General features: G+C 33.9%; 1 protein-coding gene across 7 annotated transcripts in view; it reads right to left on the bottom strand.

Moving 5' to 3' along the window:
• Positions 1 to 16,497, bottom strand: part of USP34 (ubiquitin specific peptidase 34) — a 250,742-nt gene that overhangs the window by 139,772 nt on the left and 94,473 nt on the right. For 6 of the 7 annotated variants that reach the window (XM_019430890.2, XM_053890717.1, XM_019430961.2 and 3 more), the window contains exons 11-14: positions 2,071 to 2,196; positions 1,774 to 1,903; positions 854 to 889; positions 389 to 519 (exon numbers count right to left, since the gene is read on the bottom strand). In XM_019430890.2, coding sequence (XP_019286435.1) covers positions 389 to 519; positions 854 to 889; positions 1,774 to 1,903; positions 2,071 to 2,196 — 423 coding nt within the window. The remainder of the gene's footprint in view (positions 1 to 388; positions 520 to 853; positions 890 to 1,773; positions 1,904 to 2,070; positions 2,197 to 16,497) is intronic. The other variant, XM_053890716.1, reaches the window with a different exon arrangement.

Here is a 16,497-nt window from a genome sequence, read left to right on the forward strand (position 1 = left end):
TCTCTCTGTCCTTCCCCCAATCACTTGCACAAGTGCACATGTTCTCTAAAATAAAAAAAATGAAGTGCAAACCCATCACCGCAGAAACATTAGCCCTGTCTGCAAAGTGACACTTTAACTTTCCTCCCACACCCATCTCTGTTAATGTAAAACAAACTTCCCTTTAAAAAAAAAAAAAAAAAGAGAGTCTGCTGTAATCATGACAGACTCCTCTAAAAAATATACAATAGAATTAAAACACACAAAATTTAAAGAACCTTAACAATAACTACTTACAGAAGAGGCCTGAACATGGACTATGTTTATATTTCCAGTTCAAAGGATAAACATGATAAAATCCCCAAAATCCAAAAATCTTGTTAAAGTGGGGGGAAAACTGTTTTCATACCTCTGTGTCTGAAAGTCGTTGTTGGACATGTTTCGTTCTATTAATAAGTTGCTCATCCATTTCAATGTCACTGCCTCCACTTTGATGTGTATCACTGTTATCACTGCTTTGAGGACTAGCAGCAGGTGACCCTATATTAAACAGATTTTACATTGTTACTCTTAATTTGTATTAACATGGGAATTTATGAGAATGACACAATCCTTTGATTCTTCCATTTATAAAACCTTTGTGCTAAATAGCCAAAAAATATAATCTGGAAATATGTTAACATTCATTAATTATCTCTCAAGAGGACATAGATGATTTCAATTGAAAATAGGGTGGATAGCCAGTTAAGTGTTCATATCTACTCAAAAAAACTTTATAGCCCTGATACAAATATATTACATAAAATGAATTCTATGTGATCATGAAAACAAAACTACAAGTCATCTTGCCATGCATTTCTAAGACTCAACTTACAAGGTGATGGGGCTGCTCTTCTGAGCTCTTCTTCCTCTGAAGGAAAAGGAAAAAACAGGAGGGAAATATTCTAAGTGACTGATCTTCTCTGGAAGATTATCAACTGCTCTGATTATTATTACAAAATCAACAAAATACAGGCAGAGAAACCTGAAATAATAAAGTCCCTAACACCGACAATAGTAGTTGTGTGTGCCTGAATGGAAAATCCTTAATAAAAACATAGTTATATGATGTCAGGAGACCAAAAAATGGGGTAAAGTTGATAAAGTTTTAGAAAGCTCTGGAAAGCTTTCCGTAAAACCCATAAAATACCTGAAGTGAGACAACTTTTGAATTAGAAAACACAGAGAATTGTACCACTATGATCTGCTATAAAAATTGTTTCTAAGGGGCGCCTGGGTGGCTCAGTCGGTTAAGCGGCCGACTTCGGCTCAGGTCATGATCTCGTGGTCCGTGAGTTCGAGCCCCGCGTCGGACTCTGTGCTGACAGCTCAGAGCCTGGAGCCTGTTTCACATTCTGTGTCTCCCTCTCTCTGCCCCTCCCCTGTTCATGCTCTGTCTCTCCCTGTCTCAAAAATAAATAAAACGTTAAAAAAAAAATTTTTTTTTAAATTGTTTCTAAAACAAAGTATGTTGTTTGTTTTCTAACCAAAAGCTCCAAAGCTATTAGGAAATGGTTTCCCCCCACCCCATGGGAAGAACTAATGAGAGAATATCCAATAACTACTACAACTTCATTACTGTTCTTTACTTGAAGAGTAAACCAAAAATATTAGCTAACCACTATTTATTAGCCCTTTAACAAATACCCTACCTCCCATCTCAAACTTATTTTGAAGTTAATACTGAGAAGAAACTGCTTCAAGTTTGAATTATGGAGAAATATTACTTTAAAAAATACATCACACTTTACTAACCTTTCTTATTTCCAATGGGAAGATTAGTATTTAATAATGATGCAAAAGAACTCTGTTTAGACAGCTGAGCCTTAGCTGCTAGTGCATTGTTCCATAATGCTTTAATTAACATCGACGCCAAGTATAGGGTCTTTCAAAAAAAGAGAGAGGTTGAAATTAGCGTTTCATAACAAATTTAATATTCTTTTGCCTAAATGAAACGTGAACATTAAAAACCTACCAATTATCTGCATCACAAACAAATTTTATATTAAAAAAAAAAACACCCACCATTACGTAATGCTTTAAATATATTACCTGTTCAGTATGAACACTTGGCTCAAGAGCTGAGACCAGATTAAGGAGATGTCTAAGTGGCACTGGATCCAAATTCTTGATGAGTGAAGGAAATAAGTCATGTATATACCGACTACAATGTTTCAACTATAAAATAAAGGTAGAGACAATAATCAAATTATACTACATTAATAAACAACCTGATACCAAAAAGTTCTACAGAAAACTTCTAGTTTAAAAGTCAAGAAAGCAGTTGGAACAATATTTTCTAATATGTTGGGAAAATATTCATTATCATGTATCATAAATGGCAGTACATAACATTATGAAAATAAAATTCCACTGAAGCAGAGCTTTATCTTATCTAAAAAAACCAAAGCTTAATTTTCCAGCCACAAGAGGGAAGCACACAATAAAAAAAATTTCTGGAATCCAAGTATAAAGAGGATTCCAATTAAATTTATAATATAGATCATTAAAATATAAACAAATTAGTGTATTAAAATGTAAGTAGTTGCAAATAAAATAAATTGCAAACAGAAGAGAAATCCAAATTAACTATTCTAAGTGTAACATATTTTTCATATTAAATGGTTATAAAGTATTCATACAGGTACGCCTGGGTGGTTCAGTTGATTAAGCATCTGACTTTGGCTCAGGTCATGATCTCATGGCTCATGGGTTCGAGCCCCAAGTCAGGGTCTGTGCTTACAGCTCAGAGCCTGGAGCCTACTTTGGATTCTGTGTCTCCTCCACCCTCTGCCCCTCCTCCACTCACACAATGTCTCTCTCTCAAACATAAACAAACATTTAAAAAAAAAGTATTCAGGGCGCCTGGGTGGCTCAGTCAGTTAAACGTCCGACTTTGGCTCAGGTCATGATCTCACAGCTCCTGAGTTCAAGCCCCGCATCAGACGCTGTGCTGACAGCTTAGAGCCTGGAGCCTGCTTTGGATTCTGTGTCACCCTCTCTCTGCCCCTCCCCCGCTCACGATATGTCTCTCTCTCTTAAAAAAAAAAAGTATACGATGTTCATTTTACTAGAGTACATAATAGAAACTCACTTAAAATAAACGTCTACATAGAAATAAACCAAGAAACACAAAATCTCCTTATACTAAACAGAATAATAAATGAAAGTGTAACATTAAATACTACAATATCGTGTAAAATAAGTATCTTCACCTTAAAATAAGCCATCAAGCTGCAAAGTGCAAATTCAAGATATGCAACAAATAAGAGCAAGCCAGTAATTCCCAATTTGAAGGTTCCAAAAGTAAAAATCTCAGGGATCCAACTTACTTTCTATACATAAAAATTCCATCAGAAAATATATGTTTTTCTATTCTAAAATACTGACTTTTATATTGTTCAGGCATAAAACATATGAACTTTTTTATGCTATCTCCCCTATCAGGATATATATGCACAACAGAATCTGAACCAGAAGACAAAATAAAAGTAGTAAAATAACTTTGGAGTAATTCCTCCACATTGGGGTGACTTTCTATAAGCTACACTATTTATATCATTTGATATGAAGGATAAGTAAATAATCAATTAAAAGTTTACTGCTTTTAGGGGTGCCTGGGTGGCTCAGTCGGTTGAATGTCCGACTTCAGCTCAGGTCATGATCTCGGGTTCATGGGTTTGAGTCCTGGATGTGCTCTGAGCTGACAGCTTGGAGCCTGGAGCCTGCTTTGGATTCTGTGTCTCCCTCTCTCTCTGCCTTTCCCCCACTCATCCTCTGTCTCTCTCTCTCTCTCAAGAATAAATGTAAGCAGTAAAAGAAAAAAAAATTTTAAGTTTATTGCTTTTATAGGTCTTGTAAGTATAATTATACTTTTCCTAATTAAAATGTAACGAAACATAGTAAAAAATAACTTTCTGACTTGCTGCCACTTTGATCATTCAGAAAATGTTACTTCCATAATAGACTCAAATTTCATAATCAAATACTTTACTGGTTATCTTTTAGTGACAAAACCCTTGAAAGATAATTACGTAATCCTGTAATCCTATAAATATATAAGGCCCTTTGAGGGGTGGCCCTGTACTGACAGTGTGGAGCCTGCTAGGGATTCTGTAGCCTTCTCTCTTTGCCCCTCCCCTGCTTATGCTTGGTCTCTCTCTCAAAAATAAACGTTAAAAAGATTTTTTTTTAAATAGAAGGCTCTTTTAGAGGTGTACATCATGAAAACAAATTCAGAAAGTAAAGACAAAAAAATATTAAAATTACACAGCTTAAAAAGATTGCAGTGTGAAGTCAGTTCATACTCTTCTTCATTAGTTATCACAAAGTAAAAAGAGGAAAAGGAGTCAGGAAAGATGGTAAAGCAGAAAGTGCCAGGGATCCCTGTCTGCATCTTGACAGCAGTTATATAGACAGAACTGTCTGATGCAACCACTCTGAAACTCTGGAGTCAGTCTGAACCTTCACACTGACACACTTCCAAGGGGAAAGGCTAGCCAGTAAATTGTGGTTAATAATGGCATATTTCAACCTGCAGTGTGATAGCAGCTACCCATTCCCCACTCCATGCCCCTATGTCAAATAGCTGTGGGGACAGTAATATGTAATTCTTCTTTAGCTTGCTGGTTTTTGTCCATGACTTTATTATGCCTTACACAAAAATAAATTCAAAATGGATGAAAGACCTAAATGTGAGACATGAAATCATTAAAATCCTAGAGAACACAGGCAGTAATCTCATCTGCTGTCAGCCATAGCAACTTCTTTCTAAATTATGTCTCCTGAAGCAAGGGAAGCAAAAGCAAAAACAAACTATTGGGACTTCATCAAAATAAAAAGCTTCTGCTCGGTCAAGGAAACAATTAGCAAAACTAAAAGGCAACCTTCAGAAGGGAGAAGATATTTGCAAATGACCTATCTCATAAAAGTTAGTATCCATAATATATAAAGAACTAGGGACACTTGGGTGGCTCAGTCAGTTAAGCATCCCACTCTTGATTTCTGCTCAGGTCATGAAACTGAAATTGCTGAGTTTAAGGAATAAAATAAAGGAAATAAAAAAAATAAAGAAATGTAAATAGATCCTAAGGGACCTGTGAGAACCACAACCTACCAACATACTCATTATGGGAATCCCAGAAGAGAAAGGACTAAAGTATATTTGAAGAAACAATGGCTGAAAACCTCCAAATTTAATAGAAAAACATGAATCTACAAATCCAAGGAGTTCAACACATCCAAGTAGGGTAAACTCAAAGAAACCTAGAGCAAGACTTATCATAATCAAACTGTCAACAGTCAAAGACAGTAAAATAATCCTGAAAACAGAGATAAACAATGTACCACATATAAGGGACAGTCAATAAGAGTATCAGCAAGTACCTAATCTTCTCATTAGAAGATTGGAAACCAGAGAAAGTGGGATGATATACTCAAAAGCTAAAAGAAAAAACTTTCAATGGAGAATTCTATAACTGGCAAAACTATCTTTATGAGAAAGTAATTAGTACATTCCCGGATAAACAAAAATAAAGGAGTTCACTACAACTAGACCTGCCTTGCCAGAAAACCTAAAGGAAGTCCTTTACAATGAAATGAAAACAAGCTAAACAGTGAAGAAATTAAGACCTCTGAAAAATACACAGGAAAATTAAAAGCTACTATTGTTTTCATTTCTAACTCCACCTTTTATTTGCTATAGGATTTAAAAAAGAAATGCAAAAACAATTATTGCTAATGTAAATAACTGTACACACAATGTATTAAGTTGAAAGTTGTCATATCAATAATAAAAATGAGGGAAAAGGAGCTATATACAAGCAAAATTTTGTGTAATATTTGACAAATTCAAATTAGATTATAAGAATCTCAAGATGTTAATTGTAATTTCCACACCAAATACAATATCTACAGAATCTTTTTAAAGAAAAAGGAAATGAGAATCAAACACTACAAAAAATCAACTAGGAACAACACCAACAAAAGGGTGTAACAGAAATGATAGACAAAAACACTGTTAAGACATATAGACAAAAACAGAAAAAAGGCATAAGTATATTCACTCTTTGAATAATTACTTTAATGTAAATGGTATAAACTCTGCAATCAAAGACAGAGAGTGCTAGAATGGATTTTAAAAACATGGCACAACTGTATGTGGTCTACGAGAGACACACTTTATATCCAAAGACACAAACAGGATAAAAGATAAAGGATGTAAAAAGATATTCTGTGCAAATATTAAGCAAAAGAGAACTGGGCTGACTATGCTGAAATCAAATAAGATAGACTCTAAATTTTTTAAAGGTTACTAGAAAAAATGGAATTACCATATGACCCAACAATCTCACTTCTGGGTATACATCCAAAATAATTAAAAGCAGGATTTTGAAGGGATTTGTACACCTATATTAATTTTACACTGTACATTATTCATTCACAACAGTCAAAAGATAAAAGCAAAGTAAATGTCTATCAATAAACAATTGTGGCATATACATAAAATGGAATATAATTCAAACTTACAAGAAAGGAAATCCTGTCACATGCTATGATATGGGTCACCATGAGAACATTATGCTGAGTGAAGTAAGCCAGTCACAAAAGGACAAATACTATTAGATTCCACTAATGTGAAATATACAGAGTAGTCAAAACGATAGAAACAGTAGAATGGTGGCTACCAGGAGCTGTAAGGAGAATAAAGGATTTGTTGCTCAATGATTTAATGTTTTGTTTTGTTTTTAAATAAACTGTATGCCCAACAAGGGTCTCAAACTCAAGACCCCAAGATCAAGAGTCACATGATCTGCCAGCATGACACCCTTATGTTTGTTCAATGAAATCAGATTTTCAGTTTCGGAAGATGAAAACGTTTTAGAGATCTGTTACATAACAATATGAATGTATTAGAACTTAAAAATGGTGCAGAGGATAAATTTATGAAGTTTTCTTTTTCCTACAATTAGGTCTTTTTTAAAAAAGATTAATAAAGAGTGATGTAATTTATTAATAAAAGGTCCAGGTTACAGCAATATAGTATAAACATTATATTTTTATAATAACATTACCTTATAACCATACCTTATAACCCAAAGCTAAAAGCACAGAAATAAAATAGACATACAGATTAGAAAAACAACAGAAAATTAACAAAACCAATAGTTGGTTCTTCTAAAAGATTCTCAAATGTTTAGCTAGACTGAAAAAAAAAGATATAAATAGCTAAATCGACAAATTCAAATGGGATATTACTATCAAACTTAATACTATGAACAACAGTACACTAAAAAATTAGATAACCTAGAAGATAGGGAGGAATTCCTTGCAAACTACCTACATTAACTCAAGAAGAAATAAAAAGAAATTGAATCAAAAAAAAAAAAAAAAAGAGACATTGAATCAGTAATCAAAAACCTCCCAATGAAAAAAAGTACTAAAATGCATGGCTTAAACAAAGAATTCTAACAAACATTTCATAAAAAATTAACATCAATATTTCCTCAAACGCTCCCAATAAAATTGGAGAAGAAAATACTTATTTTTTTAATGTTTATTTACTTTTGAGAGAGAGAGAGTGAGAGAGAGAGAGAGAGAACGTGCACAAGTGGGGGAGAGACAGAGAGAGGGGGAGACACAGAATCCCAAGAAGGCTCCAGGCTCTGAGCTGTCAACACAGAGCACAACGTGGGGCTCGAACTCACGGACCTCAAGACTGTGACCTGAGCCGAAGTTGAACGCTTAACTGACTGAGTCAACCAGGTGGCTCTGAGAAGGAAACACTTCTTATATCATTCTATGAAGCCTTATAGGTCTTCATAAGAACAAAAAATTACTAAGCAGTACCTCATAAATGACAGAAAGTCCTCCAGAAACTATTAGGAAATCAAATCAAAGAGCATACCAAAAGGATTATTCACTATGCCCAAGTGAGATTTATCTCAGGAATTCAAGTGTGGTTCAAAAAGAGTATCGATTACTGTACATATCATGTTAGCCAACGGAAAAAAAGCAACATAGTCATCTTAACTGACAAAGAAAGAATGACAAAATCCAACATCCTTAAATGATAAAAACTCTCAGAACACTCAGAGGATAAACTCAACATGATAAAGGATATTTATGAAAACCCCACAGCTAACTGCATACTCAATGATAAATGACTCATTTTCACATAGGATCAGGAACAAGATAAGGATGCACATTATTTACCGCTGTGTTTTAACACTATACCAAACTTCTAGCCAGTTACTGGACTCCACCCCATAAAACTGAATACATCCAAATTGGAAAGGAAGATGTAAAACTATTCAAAAATGACACAATCCTATATGCAAAAAAACTCCTACATATAAGGTAGTAGAGCTAAAAATCAAATAGACAAAGTAACGGAGTACAGATCAACAAGCAAAATTAAGCTGTTTCCATATACTTGCAATGAATTATCTGACAAAGAATTTAATCTAGCAATTCCATTTACAATAGCATACAAAGAATAAAATACAATTGATCCTTGAACAACGAAGAAGATAGGGGGTACTGATCCCGTGTCGTCAGAAAGCTGAGTGTAACCCTGACTCCCAGAAACATAACTATCAATAGCCTACTGCTGACCATAAGCCTAACCAACAACATAAACCAGAATATCAATAACATAAAGTCAATTAACACATATTTGGTATGCTATACATAATATATACCACATTCTTAAAATAAATGTTAAGAAAATCATAAGAGAAAATACATTCACCATACTGTACTGATCAAAACGACCTATGTGGGGGCACCTGGGTAGCTCAGTCAGTTTAAGAGTCCGACTTCAGCTCAGGTCATGATCTCCCAATTCATGGGTTCAAGCCCCACATCAGGCTCTGTGTTGACAGCTCAGAGCCTGAAGCCTGCTTCAGATTCTGTGTCTCCCTCTCTCTGCACACTCTGTCTCTCAAAAATAAATAAATGTCAAAAAAAATTTTTTTTTAATAAAATACCTATGTGTATGTGGACACAGGCAATTCAAATCTATGTTGCTCAAGGATCAACTGTACTTAATGAATCTAATAAAAGAGGAAAAAGACTTGTATACTGAAAACTACAAAACACTGCTGAAAGAAATTATAGTTTAAATAAATGGAAAGACATCCCATGTTCATGGATAGGAAGACTTAACATGTTAAGATGTTAAATACTACCCAAAGTGATATATAGATTCAATACAATCCCTTCAAAATTCCAAGAGCCTTTTTGGTCAGAAATGGAAAAGTCAATCCTCAAATTCATAGGGAATTGCAAGGAGTTGTGAAAAGCCAAAACAATTTTCAAAAAGAAAACTGTGAAACCTACAAGAAAATAAAAGTAATTAGAACAGTATGGTATTAGCATATAGACCAATGGAATAGAACAGAACACCTAGATACAAACTTTCACATAAATCGTCAACTAATTTTCAAGACTCACAAGACAATTCAATGTAGAAAGGATAGTCTTTTCAACAAAAGGTGCTGGGAAAACTGGATATTCACAAATTGAAAAATGAAGATATATATTTACCTTACACCATACACAAAAATCAACCCAAAATTGATCAAAGACCTAAACTCAGGAGATAAATACACAATACAACACTAAGAAAACACTGGGGAGAATCTTCACAACACTAGATTCGCCAATGGTTTCATCATTAGGACACCAAAAAAACAGATAACCAAAAAAGTAAATAAACTGAAATCCATCAAAATTAAGTTTTCGTGCATCTAAGGATACTTTATTTTTTAAAAATTTTTTAGTGTTTTTATTATTTATTTTTGAGAAAGCGCGCGCACACACACAGGGGAAGGTCAGAGAAAGAGGAAGACACATAATCCAAAGCAGCCTCCAGGCTCCAAGCTGTCAGCACAGAGCACAATGTGGGGCTCAAACTCATGAACCTGATCATGACCTGAGTCAAAGTCAGATGCTTAACCAACCAAACCACACAGGTACCCCTATTTATTTTTTTAAAGTAAGCTCTACGCCCAACATAGGGTCTGATCTCATGACTCCTGAGATTATGCTCTACTGATTGAGTGCGCAGGTGCCCCCAAATTTAAGGATACTTTAAAGAAAGCAAAAGAAAACTCGTAGAGTTGGAGACATTATATGTAAATTATATATCTGATAAGGGATTAATATCCAGAATGTAAAAAGTACTGCTGTTATTATTATTTTTTTAATGGGGCAGACAGAGAGGGGAAGAGGGTATCTAAAGTAGGCTCTGTGCTGACAGAAGAGAACCCAATGCAAAGCCTGAACTCACAAACTATCAGGTCAGATCATGAACTGAGCTGAAATCAGATGCTTAACCAACTGAGCCACCAGATGCCCCATAAGTACTACTAAACTTTAAAATCTCCCAAGCAACCCAATTCAAAATGGGCAAAGGTCTTGAATACACATTTTTTCAAAAAAGATATACAAAAGGTCAATAAGCATACAAAAGGATGCTCAAAGTCATTAGTCATTAGGAAATGCAAAAAAGTACAAATTAAAACCACAGTGAGATATTACCTCACACCTCCTAGGAGGACTAAAAAAAATTTTAGGACAAATAACAAGTGTTGGCAAAGATAGGGAGAAATGGGACTCTCCCTGTACTATGGGTTGAATGTAAAACACTGCAGTTGCTGTAGTAAAGTTTGGCAATAACTCAAAAAATTAGAGAATTACCGTATAACCTAGTAGATCTGCCCCTATGTATATATACAGAAAAACTGAATGCAGGGACTCAAACATATGCTTGTACACCCATGTTCATGGAAACATGATTCACAATATATAGCAAAAAAGTAGAAGCAACTCCAATGTTTATGAATGTAGAAATGAAAACATTAAATACACAAACAATGGGATATTATTTAGTTGTAAAAAGACAATTTTTTACATATGCTATACCATGGATAACCCTCAAAAACACTGTGTTTAGTAATATAAGCCAGACATAGACAAATACTGTGATTCTACTTAAATGAGGTACCTAAAATAGACATATATAGACAAAATGTAGAATACCAAGGGCTTGGGGGAGGGACAGTTATTGTTTAATGGGTACAGTGTTTTCGTTGGGGATAGTGACAAAGTTTTGAATATAGACAGTGGTGGTGATGGTTACACAATATTAAATATTTAATGCCATTGAACTGTACAGTTACAAATGGTTAAGTTTTATGTTTATATATATTTGTGCCACAATAAAGAAGTTAATTAAAAAAAGAGAAAAAATAAATATATGTGTTAACAGGCATCATACCAAAACTCAAATCAAGTTTAAAAAAAAAAAACAAAAAACCCGGAGCACTTGGGTGGCTCAGGCAGTTAAGCAACAGACTCCTCATGATCTCACAGTTGTGAGATAGAGCCTGAGTCGGGCTCTGCACAGACAGTGTGGAGCCTGCTTGGGATTCTCTTTCTCCCTCTCTTTCTGCCCCTTCCCTGCTCAGGCACATTCTTGCTATCAAAATAAACAAACGAACTAGCATGGATTACTTAACACCTGAAAACCTACATAAGAGAAAAATTCTGCCAACAAGAAATGGTGGGATAGAGGTGCCTGGTTGGCTCAGTTGGACATTGTTGTGTAGAAATTATGAAGGAAGGAAGGAAGGAAGGAAGGAAGGAAGGAAGGAAGGAAGGAAGGGAAAATGATGGGATATACCTATCTTCATAAAATATTACCAAAAAAAGCAAAAAATAAAATAAAATAAAATAAAATAAAATAAAATAAAATAAAATAAAACAAAACATAAAAGCTGTTCATTGAGGAAACAATGAACTACTATTCACCTCTATTACAAAGTTCTGAGGGAAATCTTAGTATCTTACATTCAGTCAAACATGAGTACAAAGAAAACAGACATCTCAAGCGTGTAGTAACCCAGAACAGAACATCAGGATTCCTCTTTAGAGAAAACAAAAAGCTACTCTGTGAAGACCGTAAGAATAAATACTCATTAATTTTGGAATGAGAAAAAGAGAAATGAGGGGAAAAATTTTTTTGAGTTATAACCTAAATACAAACTTAGCAATAAACAACTGTACAAATTATGGTTATAAAATTTAAAACAAATAATTTGATAAACTATACATAACACATAGCAAAAACCGGAAAGCAGAAAATGAGAAAAGAAAAATGATGAGATTCCCTCATCTTCTACAGAAGAGAATCTACCATCACTGTATTTTAGAATGAGAAGCTCTCATTTCACAAAGAAAATGAGAGCTAATAACAGATACTAAATTTCAACAAACTTCTGAATAAAATGAAGGGAATACATTTTTAAATGTACAGATTGAGAAAGGTGTAGCTCAGAGTAATTTGTGAGTGAGCTGTAAAGGAGCTAAGTTAACCTTCCCAATGTAAATGGGAAAGATACTGGACTCAAATGGACAGCAAGAGGTATGAAGATAAAAACACAGGATTTCAATGAATATTCTTGAAGAATAATTTTATTTGTCAGCCATCAATGGGTCAGAAAAATACAAACAGCCATCCACCAAGGCTCTTCCCTGAGTAAAAATTATATAAAGCCATAGCTTTTAAGCAGATACTGGTATCCCCTTTCACTCTCTCTTAGAAATTCCACAAGCAGAGGAGTGCCAGGGTGGTTCAGTTGGTTAAACGTCCAACTTCAGCTCAGGATCTCATGGTTCGTGGGTTTGAGTCCCACATCAGGCTTTGTGCTGACAGCTCAGAGCCTGGAGCCTGCTTCAGATTCAGTGTCTCCCCCTCTCTCTGCTCCTCCCCCACTCACTCCCTGTTTCTGTCTCTCAAAAATGAATAATCGTTGAAAAAAAATTTTTTAGAAATCCCACAAGCAGAAAAACTAGTGACTCAAATGAGGAAAGTTCAAGTTGTTTTACCATTGCCACCCTAAAAAATGTCACAAAGCAGGAGACCCATTTGAGACAGCTCTAATGAAAAAATATTTCACAACATCCAAGACTATCTAGACCATTTACCTAGACAACTTTCTTAAATATGAATGGATAACAAAGTCATATGTGAAGACATCCAACAACATAAACAAAGAAGAGAGCTCATGTTAAAAGTTTCTAAAAAGGCAGGAAGGAACAGAATTCAAATTATAATATGTAACACAGAAGGAAATTTCAGTGCTCACATTATTCAAGTATAGTCATAACCTCACATGCTAGTAGTTGCATGCAATGTCTCATAAAGCAGTAATCCAAATGTGCATACAAGTACACATGCAGAGACTAATAGCCATTTGAGTAAAGATCAGCATTTCTAAAATTAGTCATCACAACAGGGCTCCTGGGTGGCTCGGTCGATTAAGTAACCAACTCTTGACCTCAGGTCAGGATCTCGGAGTTCATGAGTTTGAGCCCTGCATCAAGTTCCATGTTGACAGTGCAGAGCCTGCTTGGAATCCTCTCTCCCCCTCTCTTTCTGCCTCTCCCCTACTCACGTGTGTGTGCGCGCGCTCTCTCTCTCTCTCTCTCTCTCTCAAAATAAACTTTAAAAAAAATTAAAATAAAAAAATAAAATTGGCCATCACTAATCCTTTTGAAAATCTAATGACAATTATGTGCATAATGCATATCTCAATCAGATGATATTTAAGTCCTAAATCATAGAGAATCTGACTTTTGTCATTGACATGAAAATCTATTCACAAAAATCAGCTCCATTTTAAGATAAAATTATTATATCAATAAGTTGCATACATGTATGCAAATATTCTTCAAATATGGAAAGCATTTAACAATAAATTCCAATGGAGTGCTAAGATTCTCAAGGGTTTTTTTGATGTCCCTTGACTAAAACATTTCATAGTGGAAGGGTGTGTAGAGGGAAATATAGAGAGGTTAACTAAGCCAAATCAGAATAGTAACTTTAAATGGTAGAGAGAGTGATTTAAATGCCAAAATATTTGCTTTAACTTTATATACTAGTCTTTGTATTACTGAAAACCTGATATACACATGGAAAAGTTTCAAAGTTTACATAAGCATAGACAGTAAGAAGGAAGTTTCCCATCTATCCCAGGCAACTTCCCTAAAAGCAAACCTATTAAAATTTCTTGTGTATTTTTTACAAAAAGTTCCAGGCATTTATAAGTAAGAAGTATATATACATATATGTATATATGGATCCTCTTTTTATAATTGTTTAAATACACACTGGGAGAATACAAGGTGTACTTGAAATCTTCTCTCAATAAAAGATCGATTACCTACACAGTATTTAGTAAAACTATTTCTTACATACTATTCCACTTGAGCAAAACTCAACTACTTCAGTCCTTCTCACAGCTACACAGCATTCTATTATATGAATTTCCCACAACTTATCTAAGTAGTCCTACAGTGACAGACATTCCTTATGTGCTAGCACAGTCAATGCTGCAACAAACATCTTAATGTACTTGTATTTACAGAATAAATTACCAGAAATAGAACTCTGTATTGCTTGCCATAAGTTATACCATACTCTGGTCAATGCAGTGCATTATTAAACATAATGGGAATTACCCAATACATGAAAATTCTATTACATTATTTGAACTTGTATTTAATTACAAAGATAAGCATTTTTCAAATATTTGCAAATACTTTTCTACCTATTTCAATCCATTTGTCACCTGTGTCTATTTTCTTCTTGGATTCCAGTACAAGAATTATAATACAAACAATGAAAAGAGCAGCAGCCAATCCAATTAGTATGGGTGAAGTGTGTGTGTGTGTTTGTGTGTCTGTCTCTGAGGTGGACAAAGTAACGTCAAAAACTTACTCTAGATGGAATGAAAAAAACTCAGGTAAGACTGTATGAAACTAACCAACCCTAGACACTTTAAAATTCATTATATTTAGTGCTCAAATGTTAAAATCTTAAAACGTAAAAATTTCTGATCATTCTAAATTTGTGGTAGATTCAAAAATAAAGCAGTAACAAACACAGAAACACCCAATTAAAATAACCCTTAGGATACACTTATTTTATGTTAATCTTTTATAAATATCTTAAGTTTTCATACTGTATCACAAATTATGCCACAATTTTTAATTATTCCCTTCCCAGGTTACTTCAAATTCTTGCTAGGGAAGAATGCTAAAACATGAACAGATGACATTTTCAATTATCAATTTGATAAGTTTCAGTTTCAATAAAGAATAATACTCCACTATTCCTAGCTATTTAATCTGTATTACTTAATATATCATTGTTCTCATATTTTCCTACTCTTGATGTGAACAAAATAAAAATTTTATGTCTATTAAAATGAATAACATTTTCAGAAAATTATGAAAGAAAAGTTCCTTTTATTCTGAAATGGAAAGTGCTTCATTCATTTACTAAAATGACAGTAATATATAAATATACATTATTAAATATGGGAAGTAAAAAAAAAAAAAAGTATTAAAAAATTACCACAACCAATCTAAGAATTAAGGTCTCAAGGCACACAATTATCAAAAATTTGAAATCTTTATACAAAAAGTTTATGAATATATGCAGTAATCATCAAATCTAATAGAAGGAAGAGAAACATAATGAACAAAAGTAAGTATAATGGGAGAAATGGCTATTATAATAGCAATAACAAATACAACTTAAATTCCTAAAAATAAGCTTAACACAAAATAAAATTTATATACAAATAACTTTAAATTTTTGAATGATACAAAAGAGAACGAACAGTGCAAGCTCTGAGTAGGAAGACCATTTCGATTCTTTTCAAATTAATCATTATTACAATTAATAGGACAATATTTTTAAATAAGAATGCTAAAATTTACATGAAAAAATATATAAAAAGAACCAGCCCTGCCAGACATGAATATTACCAGGGGGAAAAAAAGGGTAAGACATTAGTATAAACCCAGGATCAGCAAATGTTTTCTTGAAGGACCAGAGAGTCAACAGTTCAAGATTGCAAGTGATAAGGTCTCTGCTACAAGTACTGTACTCTACCACTACAATATGGAAGTAGCAACAGGCAATATGCACAAGAATCAACAAGCTTATGGTGCAAAAAAGCTTTATTTACAAAATGAAGTGGCTGGCCTGAAAGCCTTCAATTTACTAATCCATGGTATACTGATCATGACTACATATACTACTGGTCAGTCTACAGACTCCAGAAATAAAAACAGTCAAAATAAAAGTGGTATCTCAGTTCAGTAAGGAATAAAAGAATTGCTGAACAAGTGGAAAGGAGACAACTACGTAACAAAAAAATGGAGTAATAAGTTAAGATGCAGGACACCTTGAACCAAGAAAAATTCCAACTCAAAGACTAAAATATAAAATTGAAACAGAAAATGTACAGAAAGGAACTAAAGGAGAATTTTCTTATAACCTCGGAGTGGAAAAGGCATTTCAAACCATAAGAAAAAAAATCCACAAGCAATAAAAAAATTAAACCACAAGTTTGAAAACCACAAATGTGAATCTGAACAGCAAAAACCACCTTAACCAAA

The sequence above is a fragment of the Panthera pardus genome, unplaced genomic scaffold (genome assembly GCF_024362965.1).
Source record: "Panthera pardus isolate Hobbes unplaced genomic scaffold, ASM2436296v1 HiC_scaffold_25, whole genome shotgun sequence".
In the NCBI taxonomy this organism is placed as follows: domain Eukaryota; kingdom Metazoa; phylum Chordata; class Mammalia; order Carnivora; family Felidae; genus Panthera; species Panthera pardus.